The sequence below is a fragment of the Carlito syrichta genome, unplaced genomic scaffold, assembly GCF_000164805.1.
Source record: "Carlito syrichta isolate Samal-C Ts95f unplaced genomic scaffold, Tarsius_syrichta-2.0.1 Scaffold309285, whole genome shotgun sequence".
NCBI classification, from domain to species: domain Eukaryota; kingdom Metazoa; phylum Chordata; class Mammalia; order Primates; family Tarsiidae; genus Carlito; species Carlito syrichta.
Genome location: NW_007253381.1, coordinates 215,624 through 238,574, shown reverse-complemented (window position 1 = coordinate 238,574; position 22,951 = coordinate 215,624). Strand labels below are relative to the sequence as shown.

At 40.8% G+C, this 22,951-nt stretch overlaps 1 protein-coding gene across 2 annotated transcripts in view; it reads left to right on the top strand.

Annotated features, from left to right (window-relative positions):
* Nucleotides 1-22,640, top strand: part of SEMA6A (semaphorin 6A) — a 131,717-nt gene extending 109,077 nt beyond the window's left edge. The window contains exons 19-20 of one of the 2 annotated variants that reach the window (XM_008067088.2): nucleotides 18,308-19,827; nucleotides 19,869-22,640. In XM_008067088.2, the coding sequence (XP_008065279.1) occupies nucleotides 18,308-19,506 (1,199 nt within the window). In that variant the 3' untranslated portion in view covers nucleotides 19,507-19,827; nucleotides 19,869-22,640. The remainder of the gene's footprint in view (nucleotides 1-18,307; nucleotides 19,828-19,868) is intronic. The other variant, XM_021717097.1, reaches the window with a different exon arrangement.
* Nucleotides 22,641-22,951: the final 311 nt, after the last annotated feature.

The window sequence follows — 22,951 nt, the reverse complement described above, 5'->3', positions numbered from 1 at the left end:
GGTCTCTGTGGTGCCCTCCCCCAGAGTGTTCTGCATATATAGTTCCATCTTTTATAGAATGTTTTCTGGCCAGGCTCTCATACTAAATTTTTATCCTCTTTTTTGCCTCTCAACTCCTGAGAGTGCACTCTGATTCTCTGCTTTGCCAAGCCAAAATGTAAAGATGTAGTCCCTTTTATCTTGTTCTTGAATATGTCTCAACTGGTTTTATTATTCCTCTACAGATTTTCTCTTATTAATATTCCCTGCCTCAAATCATTTTTAAGCAGGTTTTGTCTCATCAACCTCTTTTAGTTTGAGAGATCCCTGCTCTTACCATCCTGAGAAAGCACCAGATAGAGGAGAAACTATTTCGACAGGTTTCAAACCCTTGCATATGCCATTATTTGTTATGTGTGGCTCCTGACCCACTAATCTTGGCTGTATTCTCCAGAAGACACAGCTTAGTAGAAGTCACTTTGGTTTTGCCCACTGCGATTTTCTAAAAAAAAAATCAAGCAGCCTTTCCAGTAAAGCATTAAATATGCCAACCAAATATCTAGCTGTTGGTTGCAGTAATTTTCTTTTCACTTCGCTGAGGGGGTTAGCGTGAATTTTCTCCAGTCGTTAACTCCCCCAAGGAATGGAGGTTCTCGAAGAGTCCAATTAACACTTTGACAGATCATTTTAAAATTCGGCATCGTTCATTCTCTTGCGTCTTATTATGAATATTGACAAAGCTGGAAGCAGTCTACGTATTGTCAAACAATGGTGGCAGAGGTGATTGCATGGGTGTTTAACATGATCACTGTTCTTGTGCTGTTAACTCCTTGCCTTGCCCTGTCAAATTGATTTTGAGTTTTGACAATTGATTGTGCATTTGATGGGGCAATGTCAATGAGTTCTTGTGCAGAAGTTAATAAAAACAAAAATGTAGCTTAATGTTCCTTTAATCATAGTTTTTATGATTTTAATTTCCATTTTGCTCCAAATTATTTTTGTTTAATGTTCATGATTTATTTTAAGTTTTTGTTTCGTTTTGCCAAGCACTGTATGGTATGACTTGGTGGTGGCGTTATTCCGTTGGAAAAGTCTTGTTTCTTTTCTGACTCATTATGACGTCCCTTGACTTGAACCAATCTGTGACACCCTCGCTTCTTTCCATTCTCTGATGTCAGTGCCGTAATGATGTCACATCCGTGTGCAGCATCTCCTGGGATGCGAGTTTCACGGGTTTTCTGAGGGCCTCTGACGAGTGTTCTTTTTACTGGGTCGATTGTCTCATGAGAATGTGACATTTGTGTGCCCCAGCTTTAGGAGCTAAATATACTCTGGAATTGTTTCTAAAATACCTCACATTTCCCTGCGAAGCAGAAAATGTGTGCGCTGACCAGCTCACTGAGGAGTCAAGTGTCCAGTGCCCTTGTTATTTTGGCCACTGAAAAAAGACCAGTGAGCAAAACAAGCCCATGGCTCTTCTCTGCAGACACGCTGACTGCCAGTGAACGGGTCCCATCCTCTGACCACATCATCCTGCATTTCCAGAGTATGTTTGCTACCTTTTTCTTTATTTTCCTTGCTATGTCTTTCGTCTTGATTTAATCCTGTGCGTCCCTCACATTCTGTCAAAACACCGTTCCTCGCCTTGCAGTCTAACTCCCTTCTGCTACCATTGTTCTTAGCCTCCCCCTTTCAAAATAACAGTCCCAAGCCCTCTGCCCCTCTGTGGAATGTTCCAAGGCTCTTTCCTTCTACACTGTGAGTAGAGTTCCGATGCCATATGTGTATATATAGCTGCACTAACAAAGCGTGAGAAGAGACCTGCACAGCATGCAGAAGCATTATCATAGAAAATGAAGTAATTTTCTCTCTCAGTAACTGACCTTGCCCTTCATTACCCTGCTGGCCTTGTCTAATGTCTCTTGTCCTTGCTGCTTTTCTTTAAAATTGCCTGATATCTTTCAAGCCCTGGATTCATTAGTAAAAACACAGTCAACCACTCTGTTTTATCTCTGGGTCCCTAGATGTCTGGAGCCTCTAGAGCTAGCCCTTTAATCACCAACTTGATAAATGAGATGCAGCCCTGACTACTTCTTTCTTGGTTTCACCACATTAAAATATATATATTATTTATTCATCCTATAACTATTGAGGTGGTAATGACTAGTTACAAAGGGGCTCTAATTACATATAAATAAGAAAGAAAATCCAGAGTATTTTTAGACCTGGCTTATTCCCTACCACCCTCCCCCTTCTTCCCACAGTAAAAGAAATAAGAGTTTCCTTTTTTAAGTTAAACAATACTCAGAACAAATAGCCACTCTTGTGCCTCTTGTTTCTGACCAAAAGTGACAATACTTCAAAGCCCGATTTCTGAGAAGACTAAGATATGTAAGGAAATTAGCCATGGATAGAGCTGCCGAGACGACTGTGTAGCATGCATGTAAAATGTAGATGCCAACCACTGCATCTACACAAGGACACAAGAATAAATCCTGAACAGAAGAAAAATTTCAACTTCAGACTTTATAGAGTTTTTTGTAAGCTCTCAGAAAAGGGGTGAAATAGTAAATGTAGGAAAAGATGCTCCCATTTGATTAGAAATGCCAGAACTATAGTATGATATCTTGGGAAATCTTTAAAGTGAAATATTATCACCTTATTACATTTAATCAAGAGAGTATCCTCATTACAGAAAAAGATGTAGAAATAGAATTTGAATTAGAGATTAAATGAATAATTTAAACTAAAATATATAGTAAGTGTTGAAGATATTTTAATCACTGACAAGCTATTTGTGTAAGCAACTTTTAGTTTGGGAAATAATATTCCAGTAAGATTTGTAAGGTCTATAAAGTATGATGAGTATTGCCCACACTTCATAACAATCCTGAATGAAATTTTATAAATCACAGTTTATCAATAGTCCCCTTTATAGTCAATTATTTATTCCTTAAATGCACTGTAGCCTATAGCAATATTGCCTCCAAGTCAGATAAGTAGCAACTCATGACAGGGCGATTTAAGTGGTCTGGAATGTTATGGTCTTCAAGATCATTGTGTCATGTGGTAGAAATTTACACCCTTTTTGTTGCTCTTTCAGTCTTCTTGATTATATCAAGGAAAAGTCTCAGTTTGGTGCCTTCTCTTTAACAACTTTCTAAACTTGCTACAATCCCTTTTTAGCAAAAAAAAAAAAGGAACAATCTTTAGACTGGGGCTTGCTCCTGCAGCTGGATCTAACTGGAATCAACATTGCTTTGCTTTCAGTTAATTTTTTTTTTTATAGTTACCTTCTATCCTTGAAAAGTGACACTTTTTTCCATTTATAATAATGATATAAAGTTTTCACTTAAAATATATTTTAAAGATAATTTAAATAAAATATTAAGAAAATAATTATGCAGGAGGTATGTCCAAGGATCTAAAGATACTAAGTAAAAATATGGTAGGGGAGACTCCTTGATATGACTAAACTTGTAATATTGGTAGTTGAATGACTAAAGTTTAGGTAACTCCAGACTAGAACAATTGAAGAAATCTAGTGAGTATTCAACTCTTACCAAGACCTCTGTTTCTGACAATTGGAAGAATGAGATTTGATAACCACTGTACTCTCTGTGGCTGGGCACTGCAAAACCAACCGAATTCACGCACCACTCTGAGTACCATAATTATACAATCTGGTGCTCTTCTGATTTCTTTTTCAACTACTGAGCTTTGTGATTCGGGATGGGAAGTTTGGTGAAGTAGGAATTTAAAGTAAAATGGATTTAGACTAAAAAGAAATTAGCCACTCTGGGCCTGTTAAACATCTGGCAAGTTTTTTCTTCACACCAGCAGTGAGCTCCCTAGCGTGAATTGTGACTGGTTATCATCCACATTGTGGCCCAGAGAGAGGTGGCCTTCAGCACTTCCGCTTTCCATCTACTTTTCTGATGTCCATAAGGACTCTCGTGTTCCCCTGGGCTGGCAGTACCCTACACTTGACCCTTCTTCCCCATTTCTCCCATTTAAAATTTACCTATTCTGAGTCCCAAACCCTCAAGAACCAGGCTTTCTTTAGTAACAGACTGAGAAATCTCATTTTAGGTGAGTGTAGTTAATAATAGATCCTACCCCTGATTATCCTTTTATTTTAATGTTCTCCAGTGCTCAAAATCTAATGGATTTGGGATTTTAAAGCATCCCAGTTCTCCCAATGCGGAAGGTAATGTTGTGGCTCCTATTGAGTCATATGTAAGTGATTTTATGGACTGAAAAAAATTATTCTTGATGACAGTAATAAAGAAAGAAAAATAGGCCTCTCCTCTATTTCTGACTCCTAAACGTGGGCCAAATTTTCTCTGTCCTGTCTTTGGTAACAGTGCCATAACAAAAACATTTTCTGAGGTGTCTCAAGCAGAATTTATCACTGGCTCTGTAGTGCCATTTGGATGCCAATAAAGAGTTAAAGGCATTAGAGATAGACAGTTTCTGTCCAAGGAACATCAAACCACCCAACAGATGGAATGCATGCAGACATGAGAACACACCAAAAAGCCTCTATGACCACCTCTGTCTGTGTATAGGCGAAACCATGCACAGCAGACTTTAGAAAAAGACACTAGACAACTGAAGACAGCTTAGCTGAACACATCAAGGACCTAGTGCTCTGAAACAATTTCTGGCCCCTTTTCTATAGTCCTTTCCTTCAATACTAATATGGTAGCAGTAATATATCATTTGACAGGGAAAGTGAGGGGTATTTGGTGCAGGATTCTTAGTTAAAATTTTTGTGGGAATGCTGGCAAACTCAGGCTTATTTTTCAGTACACTGAGTTTTATTTATTTATTTTTTTAAAAAAAGTTTATTAATTTGCATTGCTTTTGTTAGTAAAACCTGTAGTCGCAAACTTATTTTTTAAGTGTGATAGTAGGTAGAGAAAGACAATTTTCAAAGAGACTTCAGAGCAAGAGGTTCTGTCTTATGGGGAGTCCTACTGGTGGGAGGGGCAAGGGGATCTCACTTCCAATTCACAAGCAAAAATCAACTGAATCAGGTAGAAGCATGCATGGTTGGAGACAGGGAACACTGAGAGCTGGGGAACTGACTGTGAAGGCTCCAAGCATCCTTTTGAATTTGAGGTCGTTTATTTCTGATAAATAATTCTCAAAGAGAGTTAGAGGAAAGGTATACTTCAAAGTTCAAACGAAATTTGCTATATAGAAGCTGCAGTTGCTGCTAATTATTAAAAAATAAAATTCTTGAAATTGAGTCTATTAGTATATTTCTTTATTTGAAAATTGTGTTATACCTGCCCCATAAAGATTTTGTATCATTTTTATTACTCTCTGTTAAACTAGTTTTATCTCTGAAGTTTCAAGTGGGTTTAATGAATGCTTGTGGAGTCATTAGAAGCACATTGTTTGGAAGAGGAAGAGTAGCATTACTCGGCAAAATACAGGATGCTGGTTAAATTTGAATTGCAGATAAGCCTAACTAATATTTTAAATATTGAGATAAAACAGAATAGTTTTTAGTGTAAATATATCCGAAGTATTGCACGGGGGCACACTTTCAACTAAGACATTGTTTACCTGAAGTTTGAATTTAACTGGGGGTCCTGTATATTTTTTGCTTCCTGGCAGTCCTATTGAAGAGGTTACTGATAACTTTATTTAGTGAGTATATTCAATGTAGTCTCTAGATTACATCGCCCTTTAACTCTGAGAAATCTAAAATAGCCCATACCAGAAGAGTTGTAAGTAAAAATCTTATCCTGTGAAAAATATTCTTATCATACTTAATTTCAGAGAATGTTAACTAAAAGTTATAAATGTGGTAAGGGTCATTTAAAAGATTATCACTAAAAGCTTTTAAGTGTCACTTTTAAGCGAGGAAGACTCAGAAATCAAATTGTTCCTAAACAATAGTATGGTTAAAACTATAAGCTATTTTGTTATTTTATTTAAGCTCAAGTTTTTGTCAACTGCCATGTTAACCATATTTTTTCCTTCTCAAATTATAGTCTGCCTTTTATTTTCATTTATCATTTTCACGGCTTTAAAGGGGATAGCTGAAATCCCAAAAGCACTAGAAAATAATCATTTATTATTCAGAGACCCTAAATTTCAAAAAAAGGTAAAACAACAGTCTTTCCTTTGTTTCTTTATTCATACATTCAACAGACATTGAGCATGCATGTGCTATATGTAAACCTTATGCTGAGTGTTGCAGAAGATACTGATTTGAACTCAATATAAGCCCCTCTCTCAAGTAGCTTAGTGAGGGGTACACACTGGTGATCTAACTACTGGGACAGAGTGAAATCTGCAAGTAAGAGAAGTCAAGGAAAGAGGGGCAGGGAGAGCACTAAAGGAGTCTACAGGGAAGTACAAATGACTCTAAGTGGAGGCTAGCGAGGGCTTTGCAAAATCTTGAAGGGAAGGTTGGATCTCAGGGACTGAAGAAGGAAGAAAATGTCAAGCTGAATAAATTGCATGACCAAGACTCCATTCTGTGACAGTACAGAGTGTGAATAATAAAGAAGCAAGAAGTATGCAGAGGGCCAGAATGGGAATTGATATTGCAGTGGTAGCCTGGAACCTTAAAGGTCATGCTAAGGAGTTGTGGCTTTAGCTGTAGGCAGTGGGGGATAGGAACTCAGATGATGGGAAGAAAAAAACCAAAGGAGGGTGGAAGGGGGGGAAAGATGAAGATAGAGAGGTTGATGGATGGTAGACAAATAATAAATCTATAATTTAATCACATTAGGTTATTAATTACATATACACAGGAAACTTAGGAAATGAAATTTTGCATCAGTTTTGGATCTAAAGTGTCAGACACCTAAAGTGTCAGTTACTGCACATCGCTGGTAGAAGCTCCTTCCCAAACTAAGAACTCTATCCTAGGTAGAGCCCCGGGCAAGCTGTTCTCCAGACTTGGGATTCTCTGTCACCCTAGTTAAAACAATGGAGTGCATGACATATAACAAACTCTCAAGGAGAGATTTCAAAATCAAGAGAGATCGAGAAAGAAATTATAATAAAAACCAGGGTGCCAGTATTTATTTTGACTGTATTAATGTTTCTTTGTCACCTCTCAGAAAAATAATTCAGTTGTATGTAATCTCTGTCTTTCTTCTGGGGACTGACAGATGCTGGGCTCTCACATAGGTGACGTGGAAGTTTCCACGTGTGAATGCGGGTGGGAGGAGGGGCAAGGATTGAGAAGCCTATGTGGAAGACTGTAATTGTTCTTTCAGTAGTGCAGGCAGAGATGTGGATTTGATCTAATTAATTTTGTATCCTCTTGACAACTTGCTGAATTTATCTAAGGTCTTGATGAGATTATTGTGGAAAGGGTAGCAGGAAAAAATGTTAAATGTCAGCCACGTAGAAAGCTGTTTCATCTCCCTGCCTGCCTGAATTTGCACACCAATATTTGAATTTTCTTTTCTAGAGATACCCACTAAACCTTTGTTCCCCCACCTAACATCCATTTCCTCAAAAAAATAAAGAACTTAAATTATGCTTATGGAGACTTGAACTTCTGCTTTTAAAACAGGAACTTCAACCTCAGGGCATTAAAAAAATCAATTCACCTTCTAGAGGTGCTTCTTACCTTTAATCTGTAGCCGCTTTTTCAAGCCGCAGAATCTTTGACATGACACTTCACCCCCGCTCTTTTCCCTCGGTCTCTTTTTTTCCATTCTCTCCCATCTTTTGTACAAAAACACACACAATGACAAAGTTTCCTGACAGCTTAATGGAACTTTCAAGGACTACAGGGACTAGGTTAGGCGTGATCTTATTAACGGAACATCTGGAAGAGTTAAAAATTTGCTCTTTAATTGGTTCAGCGGCACTGTGTTCATCTCGATTTTGTTTTGTCCTAGCAATAAAATTGTGAAGAGTCAATTTGTAGTTTGGATCATATGCAATAATGGGGAAGTAATATTAGATTTGTCTTTTTTCTTTCTTTCTGATAGTTTCATGAAAATTGTTTTGTTTTGTTTTGTTTTTTAAAAAGACTTGTTAGAAGTTTTACTTTGCAAACCTTACTACTACTTAGACAAACTAGTCTACAGAAGGCAAAAGGTAGAAACCAGGTAATGTGCTCTTCTCTCGATATTACAACATGAGAATGGCCTCAAACTATATAGGGCTTGTGTAGGCTACATAATGCATGTCATTGCCCTGGAGAGGAAGGGTACTGAAAAGCTGCCTTCACTTGCTGGTCCCAGGTGATACAGGCTGTACAAGTAATAGATAAATCCTTGCAAAGTGTATGGGCCACTCTGAGGGACTAAATAGAGCTATGAGAACCTCATCACATGCAAATCTCTTAGCACCTTAAATTGTGGAAAGACCCTGAAGTTGACTAGTGAAATGCAGTTAGATATATTCAGATATACTGGGTGCACAGTAGATGGGATCTTAATCGGTGTCAGAAAGCCAATTACAGGCAATGTGAAGGTTTGTCGTCCTTAATTAATATTTCTTAAGCTCTTGTAAGTCTGCAGGCTGGGAACTATCTTTGTAAAGAGATTCATTTTTAATGGGGTAATAAAATTTTTCCACTTCAATTATTTTAAAATTTCATATTTTTTAAAGGGATGCATTCCTTTTCAAACATATATCTGCAATTACATTCTTTCATTGAAGTCAGAGGCAGTCATTATTAACTGTATAGAAATAATGGAAGTTCAGTATAGTCAACCACTGACAATGCTTTATTAGGAGGGAAAATGGTGTCAAAAAATTTATAGGGCAGCAAACTACATTATGCCTAACCTTTTGGACATATTAAAGCATGTCATTTCCAGTCTTATAGCCTCTTGTTACTCATAAATAATAGATAACACTGGACACAATCATCTGACATTTGTTAAGGTAATAAATATACCCTAAGAGCTGATGGGTCTTGCACTCTGTGATTTAAAAGCACACAGCAGAAATTTAACATAACTTAAAATGTCTTATGTAATTCTATGGATTTGCAGATTCAGTTCAACTCAGCAGATCTGTAAGCACCGAGTTCTGTTGAGTGCACTGTTGTGATAGACATTTTAAAAATTATTATTATAAAGCAGGACCTTAATTTGGGAAAGGAAACATGAACTCAAGTGCCACCTTTGAATTGAGGAATATAAAGGAAAAGAACCTTCTTGAGTTTCTTTTCTCTTGTCTAGTCATGCAGGAGTAAGGGGTAAAGATTTTGGCAATCTTGAACCATTCCCAAATGTTGCTCGATGGCTGTGAGTTGAGTTTGAGTTGAATTTGAGGTGTCATTGGACACAGGCCTTCAAAGGAGGCTACTCTATCCAATGGTGGGTTACCTTGAGCAGTCTGCTTCTCCTGCCCTTGGGACTTGGTCATGCCTGGATTGACCCAACCTAGGACATATCTGGGCTCTGTCATATCTGATGGCCACTGTTACAAAAATGGGGGATACCGTGTCCTCATGCTACAGCAAATAAAGAGACAGGAGGCATTTTTCCAACAGCCCTGGGTGCTAGCAAATTGGGATGATTCTGTTACAGGAGGACTAGCACAATATTTTAGGCCATGTGTCGTGTTTTTATCAGGTACGAAGGGAAAGTGTTAGGAATTTGATTGTCTTTCCAATAAAATAAGATCAATGTTGTATTATTTATCAGAATATGATAACCACAGTAAAGAAATTATACAATAAGACCCACTGAAGACTTTGAACACCGAGGAAGTCTTGGTGCATTTATTTATTATTCATTTTACAAACCATTTTGAAAATCTGTTTATATACTTCCTTAGTGGTGTTTGAGGTCAGGCTTTAAAACTAAACACCTAGAGTGTTTTCTGGAATACTATTTATGTCATTTAGGACAGTGCTTCTCAAGCTTTAGTGAGCATAAGAATCATATGGAGGCCTTGTTAAAACACAAGTGCCTGGGCCCAACCCAGAGATTCTGATGCAGAAGGTTTGGGTAGGACTCTAGGATATGTGTTCCTAGTAGGCTAGAGGTGATGTTAATGCTGAGTAGCATTGATTTGGGATACTTTCCGAGTTGCCCTTGGACTTTCTTATTTAAGCTCACTAGCCAAGGTTCTGGTGTGTTTTTAAACTATTTTTTTTCCCCACTCTTGGCTAACACAATTGAACCCTACCAAAGTGTTGCCTTAAAATAGCCTATCTGTGCAAGACAGGCAACTTGTCAGAAATTCTAGAAACACTGTCCTTACATTATTATTTGAACATTAACATGTGAAATTCACAATGCCAACTACTCTATGTGTGTTTATTTGTTCAACCTCCGTAATCCTTCCAACAACACTAATCTCATAGCCAACGCTACTGGGGCTTAGAGATTGGGTGACATATTCAAAGTCATATAGCTAGTTACTTGTAGAGCCAAGACTCAAATCCAGGTCTTTATAACCTCAGCGTTTATGTTCTTAACCAGTAACACCCAGCCTCATCTATAACCCAGTTCCCAAGAATTATATTTCTAGCAAGTTTAAGTTAGCAGTATGAGTATTAAAACAGACCTGTTTCCTCATATTTGTTTTATCCTTGTTTTGTAGAGAAAAAAATCAAAGCAAATAATAATAATCCAAACAAAAACTCACCCAAATTTTACAATTTTATAAGAGCCACTTCCCTGTTATATAGCTCTGATGCCTTGTGACAGAGCAAGGAAAGAAGATGGGACCAGGAAGTTGGAAAATAGAAATGCTTTGTCTAGTTTCAGAAATCACTTAGATGTTGGGTTTCCAGTCTTGTTTAAGAAAATGTATGAAAGAAAACTTCAAAAGGCAGGAAAATACACCTTGCAGATTCTGCTAACACTTTGCCAATCTAAAATAATCATTACCTTTACAGAGGAAGTAACAGTTCTAACACATGAAACTACAAACCAACATTCAAGGCTTAGCTTTTAAAAATTATCTTATCTCAACTCTCAGTCTAGGCAACAACTCATGCTCTAAGTAGCACTCCCATTGGCCATGCCAAGTCTAAAGTGGTGGAGCAGCCGAGGAACAGTGAATTGAGCACTCACGTGGGCACCCCGGGAACAATGATGCTGTTTCTTCTCTAAAAAACAAAACAAAACAAAAGAAATCGAATGAGTTTCATGCTCATTCTCCCTTCTGTTCTCGTGATGACATAGCAACAACAGAAAAAAATACATCGCTTTTAAAGGTGATGGAACTGGAAGCGGGTTCACCTGCAGTCAACCACAGTGTGCATTATTTCAATATGTGAATTTTAAAATAGCTTCTGAATTGAGGATATTAAATAGCCGGGTCAGGAAGCTGCCTCTGCTTTGGCATGGTCAGTCATTAACTTTATACATCTTGAAGTTCATGCCTCCTCCCAGTACCTAATCTTGAACCTGCCAGGAAAATCATTTTTTAAAAAAGTAAAGGAAAAGGAAAGTTTGAGTTGTAAACGCTGAGCCCATTTCCATGGCTGCTGGCATGTGCATTTATTCCTAAGCCATCTGGTTCACATTATGCCGTAAGACAAGAAGAAGGCTGCTTCCTGCCGATATAACCGCAGAGGGTTCCTATTTCGCTTTCAGTGTGGTCATCTCGATTGACTGGGGTGTGGCTTTGAGGATAAATTGTCTCCAGTTAGGGTTTTTCCCCCCGATTTGTTTTCTTCTCTTCGTAATAAGGATTACAGCGGACCCTGTGTGGTTTATGGCAGGCGATACTTGGCTCGTGATTTGTTCATTCATTCACATTCCCTCACAGGACCGTGAGCCTGGCATTTCGTTGCAATAAGATTTCTGAACAAGAAAAATTTGGGTTGTTAGATTCCATTCACCCAAGTTGTTATGAGGATTTCAAGGAAATTGTAGGCTTGTCTTACTATAAAGCAGAATCAAGAATCTATTTTTAGGGGCTCCTACTCTGGGGCTTTTCTTGGTGTTTTGCCATCTTTCTTAGCTCTCAGACCCAACACAAACCCTCTCTGGCTCAGTGATGGAAGGAAATGTCCATCCTCCTTTTTGCCTTTGCATATTTCTCTAAAGGACACAGAGAGGCTTTGTTGTCTTTGTGGTCACCGGGTCTGCTTTACACAGATGCCTATTAATCACTTCACTATGGAGACAGACACATCCATCATATCACAGCAGCTCAGAAACAGGCAGCCCAGTGAAAGGGGTGCGAGGTGAAAGGGGTGCGAGGGGAAAGTGCATGCTTAACCATTTCGAGTTAGGTGCTGCTTGGGTCTCACACACCAGCCTGGTAATTAGGGTTGGGGTGGGTAGGGCTCTCTCTTGGTATTTAGCTTAGTAGGTGCAATTGATTTTATGTATTTTTGCTGTTCTGTTTTGCTTCCTATTTTGGCAGGACAGATAACATCTTCCAGCTATCTATGTAAGGTGCAGGGTATATGTAGACTTGAAGATTCGGCTTTTTCATTTTAAAAACAGTAATAATAAATGCAGGTAGACCAGCTGTGCTTTTGATGCAAAGGCACTGACTCTACAGTAGTTTTTCAGTAACAGATTCAGTGTGGGGCAGAGCAAGCTGAAAATCAGCTTTCTCAGACAAGTAGATCAGGCTCATTGACTCATGCCTGTTATCCCAGCACTTTGGGAGGCTGAGATAGGAGGATTGCTTGAGGCCAGGAGTTCAAGACCAGCCGGACAACGTAGTGAAACTCCATCTCTATAATACATTTTTAAAAATTAGCTGGGCATGGGGATGCACATTTGTAGTCCCAGATACTCTAGAGGCTGAGGTGGGAGGATTGCCTGAGCCTAGGAGTTTGAGGCTCTAGTGAGCTATAATTGCTCCACTGGACTCCAGCCTGGATGACAGAGCAAGACCCTGTCTCAAAAACCAAAACAAAAACAAAAAAACCCCCAAGACCCTTGAAATTCCAGATAAATTAAACAAGAACTAAGAACTTTCTTTCCCAAACTGGCAGGTCTTCGAAACATCTTTTTTAGTCATTGAAGGCTGTTCACAGCTTGCTTCCAAATGGTGTTTCTAGCTCTTGCTCTTATTTTTGTTCTTCTGCAAGTACTCATTCCTCCAAGCATTCATTTACCATTTATTTCGCAGATATTTACTGAGCATCCTTCTGCTTGGGGGTTCAGTGGTGATGCCCTCGCTCCTAGAGCAGTCTAGGTGAGAAGAACAAACATAAAGCAAATACCATACTAGTGAGATGATTTTAGGACACAGGAAGTGGAGAACTCTGGAGACACTTGAAGAAGGAAGAGCTCACCTTGTCTGAGGAGTTGTAAAGACTTCCCCATTTAAGGTGAGATAGGGTCTGAGGAGTAGGAAAATGGACAGGGATATTCCAGGCAGGGGTAACAGTCTGTGTGAAAGTCCAACAGCAGACGAGGGTGCAGCAGGTTGGCTCATGTCTACAGCCTGAGAGACTAGAAGGAAGCTAGACCAGTTGCCATTACCAAAGACAGCCTTCGCTTTCCTGCCCTCCAAGCCTTGGTTCTTGTTGCACTTTCTTCACTCCCGTTGAAATCCTGTGCTTCCTTAAGGCTTAGCTCAGACGCCATCCCTGATTGTAAAGCTTGTGCCCACTCTTGAAGCAAAAGTGATCTATCTCGTGCCACGTGAACACTTTGGATGCAGTTGTGTGCAGGCACCTGTCTTCTCCTCAGCCAGTTTATTCCTCAGTCACCTTTGTCCCCCACACCTAGCACAGTGCTTCAGTGTGCTCAGCAAATGTTTGCTAAAGGCAGCCACAGAGATGCTTAGAGCCAGCACTTGTTCTACCAGGAGAGTCATGATAAGGACACCAAGAGAATCACAACTCAACTCTAAGTTAGGGGAAAGCATCATTTCTAAAGCAAATTGTCCCCAGGCCTGGTGCTGGGCTCCCTGTGCACAGACTAGCACCCAAGAGCGTGGCTACTAGAAACCATTTTTTAAATAAAGAATTTGATGCTTGGTATTTCAAGATGTATTAACATGATCATCAGAGGAAAAGTCAGAACCGTATTGGGCTCCCTCTTATTTTATGGCTTATAATTGTTCTTGTTTTGAATCACATGTGGCAGGACCCGAGGGCAGGGTCATTCATAATCTTTTCATTGCTTTGGCCCCTACAGAGCTTCAGGCCAGCTCTCTGAGGCCTCCCTCTAGCATCTGAAAACTCTCTCACTTCAGGAGGAAAAAAAAAGTGGTGATTCTATTCTTTCTCAGTTCTGCCAATTTAAGGCATGATTTCAGAGAAATCTCTAAGCCAGTGCTGCCTTGTTTCCTGTCATAGGAAGGTGGAAAGAATAACCATTTAGCACCTTATGACTGGTGAGAAATAGCTGGTGGTTAATAAATCAATGCAAAGGATTTTTCAAATACTGTTTTCATTACTAATGCCCCATTTTCAGTTGGCGAGAGCAGCAGACACAGGGGTTGACAGAGGAAGGCATTTCAAGACCCAAGGGTATGGAAATCAACTCTGATTGTTCTCCCTGCAGTGGGAGGATACCTGAGATGGAGAGGGGAGTATACCTCCATACCAAGGCCCTTCCACTTACCAAGGACTTCCATGCAGCATCTGAAACAAGGGATGCTCACCCCAAGTCCAGCTGTTACCCATGCTCTTTGCAGAGACGCAATTGTTTCTAATTATTCCACTCCACCAGATCTCTCCATTGTTGCAAATAACCCATTTACTGTCATCGGCTCTTTTGGAATGATCCCAGAACCAATTTCTTTTCATTTTTGAAATAATTTCTCTTACTGTTTGGAACAAAACTGAGTACCTTTATAGATTTCTTTTGATTTGTCTGATGGATGCTACTATTAAAATTCTGTTATGTGATTAGAGATATAATTCATTTCTGTGATCTCAAAATGTTATAATCACTCCAAAGATGACCCACCAAGTTTAGAAGTCCACTTAAACATGTCTCCACAATGTATCAAAAACCCATTTATTCAACAATCATTTATTGTTTATTGCCCAACTAAGAGCCCTGGGGATGGCAAGGGTTAGGCATGCAAATAAAATATGGTACCTGCCCTCAAGGAGCTGAGTGTAGGATTAGTACTCTGCTGGGAATCTAACTGCAATTGATGTATTTGGCTCAACATGTTCCATTTTCTTTGAAAATTCAGGACCTAATCTGTCCTGAAACCGAAGTCTATGCTCCCTTATGTGGCTTCAACATCTCAGCTCATCTCTGTGGCCATATTTGGACAGCACAGGGTTTGGAGCTGAAGCACAGGTTTGTCCCTCTTACCTAGGAGACCAGTGGCACATGGGATCCAACGGAACAGCTGTGATGATCACTTGAAAGCCGTCTGTGAGCCACTAACCCATCACTTCTCCTTTGTGGCTTCTTTTGACCTTAAGATTTGTCCAGCAAACTAAAGCATTTAAGCTCTTTCCTATTCTTCATTTCATTTGATTCCTGTAACAAGCCAGTAAGGCAGTTAAGATTAATGTCACCTGCCAAAGGCCACCCAACCAGTAAGTGGGACCTGTTGAGGTCTTCCCAGGTTGCTTGCATCACCAGCACTGACTAGTTTGTTTTCAGTCCTTCACAGTGGCCAGGCCACAGAGTTGATTTGATAATTTCTGTGAATGCTTCTTTGCCCCTTTTCATGATAGGAACAGAAAGTTTTAAGTGTGGATAGCATTTCCAATAATAACTTTTGCCTTCTTATCTTCTTCAACTGCACTTGCAACTTAATCTCTGATCTGTTTCCAACTTTGGACGCTTCTGGATTTGCATAAGCAGATGAGGGAAACTCCTTGCCTCCCTGTGGATGTTTAAATGATAAAGAGATGCAGACATGTTTTTAAGGCCACTCTTTATATAACAAAAAGATATGGGAGGAAAGGGGACTGTCTGACACATCATTTTCATCAAAGGTCAGATCCTACTTGATTTGTTAACAACCAAAAGCCTGAACTCAAATGTCATCCACTAGAAAAGAGTTTTTTCCCAGTGAAAGATCAAGTGGTTTCCACGAGTCTAAGATAGCCAAGGACCTTCAGACATGAAAGAAGAATGATATTTGGAAGCTAAAAGTAAGGTTAAGAAGTAAGGAATAAGTGTGAAAACTTTGCAGCTTTCCTAATGAAACAAATTGGTTGTTCTAGCTTTACTCTTTCTATGCTCCTCTTAAAATAAAAGAATGACAAATTGTAGGGTGCCAAAGTCAGTTGTAGGTAGTTTTCTAGTGTAACTACACATGTATTGGAAAGACACAGCCACCCGAAGTATGGTTGCCTGGATAGGCTCCAGCCATGAAAAAATTACGTAACACTCCCCATCAGAGGAGTCCACCTGTGTTAGACTCTCACAGAAATCACCAGATCAATGAGGGAAATTATTAAGTCCATTTTATCCACAGGTGTACATTTTTGTGCAATTATAGATAGGGATTTAAAAATGATGTTCAATAGAACCCCATACACAATCAAAATTGAAGAAAAATCAGTTGCTATTTTAATGCAACAACAGGGATATGCAAATTTAAGGCAGAAATTTTCATTAGCACATTTCCTTGGTGAGTAGGTATTAAAACATATTTAAATGCAAGACCCCCTACTGTTTAGGGAGCTCCACGCATAAAAGGTGTAAGTTATCGCCGAATTTCCCTGCTGTTCTTTTGCTTCTCAGTTTCTACCCCTTAAGAGCTGATGAAGGGAAATTTTGAAACATTTGAAAAGTGTCACACTTGAAAATTACTCAGTATTTTACCAACTTGTACACTCTTTCCTTAAGGCGAATTGCCTTGCCTGTCCTTCATTACCAAGGGTTTTTGTTTAATCATAAAATCTTTATTTCTGAAGAGATATTTGCTGCTTCTATTTTTGTCACCTGAAGTCACAATCCTTTGTCACAGCAACCAACTGTGATGTCCAATTGAGGAAAGGAGGACCACTTAGAAGGAAAGAGAAAGAAAAAGGGAATGTACTCTGCAGGCTAAGGTTTTTGGGTTTTAAAACCATTACTTCAATAATCAAAATATTTTAGCAGCAAAAAGCTGCATTTCTTCAAGGCCTCGACTGCGACATAAAAAACATTTCAGTAGAAGTTTAAGATTTTGAATTGTGGGTTTGGGAAGGGCGTAGAGATTTTTATTTCATTTCATTCTAATTCTGTGCCACTGATACCTGCCAGTAAAATACATTAAACATATTCCAGAAAAAGTTGACTTAGTAGATGAAAAATGTGTCTCTGGGGACCAGAGAAGGTACATTTTCTGTCTTGCTGTCGTTTCCATAATAGGAACAATGTTTACATTTCCTCAGCCCATGCGGTGCCTCTAATATATTCATGTTCTTTCACTCTCCAGAGGCAGGAATTGAGGTATTTGAGATTTTATTTTTTAGCTACTGCATCAAGCACTTAAGATCTGACAATTGTGATGTGTATTCTCACTTGGCTTTAAAAAATAAAAGCTTCGGTGTTTGCATTTGATTAGAGTCCCTCAGCTTGGTGGCTGATTAAGCAGGAACAGAGAAAACAACTTTCCTCAGAAACACAGCATCTTGGTTAATGTAGTGTAAGATTATGGACGGGTGTAGTCACATAATTTGTATTAAATTGAAGATATTAGCTCTGCTGAACAATCTCACTGTGACAGCAAACTCTAGGCGTAATAATGGCACCTGACACTTCTCAAACCACTCCAGGGCCCCAAATGGTCTTGTTTCCAAATATTTTTCTGTTCCAGTAAGGAGAGAGCTTCATTCAAATACTCAGCATATTTACCTGAAATTGAGGGTTGTGTGAGTTTTTTCTTTAGAGAGGTGATACAAAATCAGCACAGACATTTATAATCTGTGAACTTTAACTATGTTCTTTCACTGAGAATGGCAATAGCCCACACTGTCTCTCTCCTCTCATTGCCTGGAATGCAAACATACTTTTCTCCCGACCCGGGTGCCTACAAGAAGGTCATTAGAAAAGACCCCGATGGGAAGCCTGGAGGGTTGTGTGATTTGTCCATTTAATGCGCATAAAATTGTTGCCTCTTCCTCCAGACTCCCAATATATGTTGGTTATACCAGCTCTATGAGGGGAAGATTGAAATGAGATGAAGAGGGAAAAAGAGACAACTTTTCAAAGCCCAAAACCAGCCGTATTCCACGGAGGGAAGCAAAGTAGAGTGTGTACTGGAGAGTGAAAAGCACTTCTTCAGAACACAAAGAAGGCAACAAAGGAAGTCTGTTTACATGCTTAAAAGGGGTGGTTTGGGGAGGATGACTTAGTTAATGTTTGGCAAGAGGAGTGAGGCAGAGGTGCTGTTGTCACTTACTACTGGTATTAATTAACAGGGTGGATGCCAAACAAAAGGAAGCCTCGGGTGTGCTTTCATTTCCTAACACCATATGCGATGTCTATTTCAGGAGTGATTCGGGAAAGTTACCTCAAAGGCCACGACCAGCTCGTTCCTGTCACCCTCTTGGCCATTGCGGTCATCCTGGCTTTTGTCATGGGGGCTGTCTTCTCGGGCATCATTGTCTATTGCGTCTGTGATCACCGACGCAAAGATGTGGCGGTGGTGCAGCGCAAGGAGAAGGAGCTCACCCACTCACGCCGAGGCTCCATGAGCAGTGTCACCAAACTCAGCGGCCTCTTTGGGGACACCCAATCCAAAGACCCGAAGCCCGAGGCCATCCTCACGCCACTCATGCACAACGGCAAGCTGGCCACTCCTAGCAACACGGCCAAGATGCTCATCAAGGCCGACCAGCACCACCTGGACCTGACGGCCTTACCCACCCCTGAGTCTACCCCGACGCTGCAGCAGAAGCGGAAGCCCAGCCGTGGCAGCCGCGAGTGGGAGAGGAACCAGAACCTCATCAATGCCTGCACCAAGGACATGCCCCCCATGGGCTCCCCTGTGATTCCCACAGACCTGCCCCTGCGGGCCTCCCCCAGCCACATCCCCAGCGTGGTGGTCCTGCCCCTCACACAGCAGGGCTACCAGCACGAGTATGTGGACCAGCCCAAAATGAGCGAGGTGGCCCAGATGGCGTTGGAGGACCAGGCCGCCACCCTGGAATATAAGACCATCAAGGAGCATCTCAGCAGCAAGAGTCCTAACCACGGGGTTAACCTTGTGGAGAACCTGGACAGCCTGCCCCCCAAAGTCCCCCAGCGGGAGGCCTCGCTGGGCCCTCCGGGAGCCTCCCTGTCTCAGACCGGCCTAAGCAAGCGACTGGAAATGCACCACTCCTCTTCCTATGGGGTTGACTATAAGAGGAGCTACCCCACGAACTCACTCACAAGAAGCCACCAGGCCACCACTCTCAAAAGAAACAATACTAACTCCTCCAACTCCTCTCACCTCTCCAGAAACCAGAGCTTTGGCAGGGGAGACAACCCGCCTCCTGCCCCACAGAGGGTGGACTCCATCCAGGTGCACAGCTCCCAGCCGTCGGGCCAGGCCGTGACTGTTTCGAGGCAGCCCAGCCTCAATGCCTACAACTCACTGACGAGGTCGGGGCTGAAGCGCACACCCTCACTAAAGCCGGACGTACCCCCCAAACCTTCCTTTGCTCCCCTTTCCACATCCATGAAGCCCAATGATGCGTGTACATAATCCCAGGGGGAGGGGGTCAGGTGTCGAACCAGCAGGCAAGGCGAGGAGCCCACTCAGCCCAGCAAGGTTCTCAACTGCCTCGAGTACCCACCAGACCAGGATGGCCCGCGGCAGAGCTGGGGACGCTGGGTCCTCCTCTCTGGGACACAGGGGTACTCACGAAAATCAGGCCACGTGGTTTGGTGAAGGTTTGCCACGTCGGGGACTCACCTCCATTCTCTTCCTTCACTCCCGCCCACACCCACTAACAGGTCGGACCCACAAAAGACTTCAGATATCATCACAAACATGAGCCAAAAGCACATACCCACCCCATCCCCCATACACACATGCACACCACACACACATGCGCGCGCGCGCACACACACACACACACACACACACACACACACACACACACACACACACAAAGAGGTGAACAGCAACTGCAACATTTGTCCATGACTGCACAGGGCGTGGCCACACTAGGCTAGCGTTCCAAACTGCAAAAACACAGACACCTTTTTTAAAATCATGAAAATTTAAAAAGGAAAAAAAAAAAGAATTCATTGATAATTCTAACTCAGACTTTAACAATGGCAGAAGTTTACTATATGCGCAGATACTGTGAAATGCCCACCAGTGTTACAGCTTTCTGTTATAGCAGATAAATGCCATGCTGGGCAACTATGTTGTAGATTTCTGCTCCTCCTCTCTTTTAATGAAATAACGTGACCGTTAACGCAAATAACTCTTTATTTATTGTTCATTCTTTTTTTCCTTAAGGAAAGGACTCTTCCACATATCATCCTATGAACAGCTCTTCAGAAAGCCCATTGAAAGTTAAAACTATTTAACGTGAAATCCATTAACTGGAATAATTGAGTTTCTTTATTTTTACAATAAATTCACTGAGTAAATAAGTTGGAGCTGGAATTCTGAGCTTTGTGTTTGGACTGTCTGGTCTGTAACTAAAGGAAGAAGTTAAGAGGGGGAATATTTATTTAAATCTACCAGTTCATTTGCTGGTCAGGTCTCTGGCCTATAACATGCAAAAAACTAATTAGTTGAAAAGTCCTTTCAGATCCTAATTTTTAAAGCTACCAGGAGAGAAGCTCTTAGAATGGCACATCGTGTTTCCTTGGTGCCAACATGGCTTTGTCCGTGGTTCCTACTTTTTGTGAAGGCACCAGCTTGCAATACGCCATCTCATTTCACCTTGCATGTGAGACAGCAAACAAAATTCACAAACAGTGTGAACTAATTAATATGCTGGCTGCTACCTTGCATAAATAAATGGTTTGATCACAAGGGTTTTTCATGGGGTTACATCTGTGAATAGCCTGTTTTCCACATGTAAATTTGTGCCTTACACCTTGAGTTGTGTACACTTGTAAACTGTCATTATGGTCGACTTTCCCCCCTTTCGAAATAATGCAGATATTTATTTAACCCTCCCTTCCCCCCACCCCCTCCTCCAGCCCTCTGGAAGATTGGAGTCAAGCAGATGAAAGAAGAATGCAGTGGTGATGGTTGTCTTGCCGCAGCCTGGGGTCGCTGGGCAGCAACGCACCCTCCGGTTCATACTGCCTCCTAGTTGTGCCAACTCCAACCACCATTTGGCTGTGTTGCCAAGCATGGACCCCAGTGTTGTGGGTGGCAAATCCCCCTTCTTCCTCCAGAGCTTTCTGTTTCCCTTAGATCATTTCAGTACGGTGATATCCTCGTTAGCCAGCAGAAAAGTGACGAATGTCCCAGTCCTCATTTCTGCTGTGTCCACTGACTGGAGAGCAGGCTGTGTGTGGCTGGGCAGGCACCTGGGAGGAGTCTCCAAGCCGTGTGCTCAGCACACACGTACAGGGCACACAAAGAAATGACATGGAAATTGATGCAGGCAGGCTGGTCCCTGCTGTGATTAATGAATAACTCGAAGTACAAGGCCAACCACAATGGATGCTGCAAAAACATTGGGGCAAAAGCTTTTTTAATTTTTAATTTCTTTACCCTTTTGTTGTTATTGTTTGGAGGGGGTGGGAGGGGGTGGCGTGTGTGTTTTCTCCCCTTGGTTTGCATTTGCTCAAGCACACAGAAGGGACCTTTGTTTACTCTATCACAAACAAAAGAATTGTCAACATACTGTAAACTGTGAGCATTGTTGGTTATTATTGTTTTTTTAAACAGTTAAACAAATATATTTGGTGGACTCTTTGTCTCTCTTTTCTTTCCAGTCTGATCTTCTGGGTTTAATTTTGTCTTTAAAAAAAAATTAAACATTCAAAAAAAGACTGACAAGGATAATGTTGAGTTGAATAGTGAAAAAGTGGTGCCTCCATAAGCAGATTGGTCACTTTGAGACCCGAGTATGTAGTTGAGGGTGAGTGCACAGCCCTTTTTTTCAAAATCCCATTACGGTTTTGCTGTTGTTTAGGGTAGGTTTTTGTTGTTGTTGTGACTTTTTTTGTTTTGTTTTTGTAGTGAAATTAATGTTCACATCCTGTGAACTCTATCCCATGAGACCCTGAGGTCTTTTCTAGAAAGTGAGACATTGTTTTTTCCCTTGAATTTTCTTTAGAAACGCAGAAGTTAGGAAGGCGATGGGTATATAGCACCCTGCTCCGTTCTCCCTGTGCTTGACTCCCAAGAGTATTGGCAGTGCAGTGCCCACAGTCGGCTTGAGCGGCCATCTTGTCTCGTGTTTGTGGGTATCATTGCTTAAGCTGTGTTAAGGAGACCTGTGTCAAAACTTACATCCCATATCCCTACATCCCACAATCCATCAATTGTGGTGTTAACCCTAAAATACCCACATGTATTGAACTAGTCTTCTGCATTTAAGTATTTCCCCTTTTTTTTTCCCCACTGTGTGTGGGAGGAGGGTCCATAAACCTGAGTGTGCCTTTGCTTTCCAACCTTGCTAGACACTGGTAGATGCAACAAACTCAGATTTATATTTGTTGTAAAGTTGTAAAAATATTGTGATGTCACCAATTTTCCTTTCATCTCCACATCCCCTAACATCTGATTCACGACTTAATGTATGTTGTAAAAAAAAAAAAAAGGAAAAAAAACGAAAAGAAAAAAGGGAAAAAGAAAAAAAAAGCAAAGAAAAGGCTCTTTATTACTTAAAAGTAATAAAACCAGACTGTTCTACATTATCTTTTGTGTCCTGAATGCTTTTGTTTATCTCTTAATTTTTCCTTTTATAGCGACTTTTCTCCTCCCCTTCCCCCTTTTGGGGTATGATTCTACTCTTTCCTCTATCTCTATCTGGTTTCCAAAGCATAAATAACTATGTAGTTAGATGCATTTGTTTGCAGCATCCACACCCTGCCACCCCCACCCAAATTATTGATGTGTTTCTATACTTGCACCCAGCCTGGAGCAGGATTTTAGCAGAAGCCACCGGTAATTAAAAGGCAGAGCACGCATTGGCTCCCTCTATTCATTTTGTGCATTTTCTTTTTAT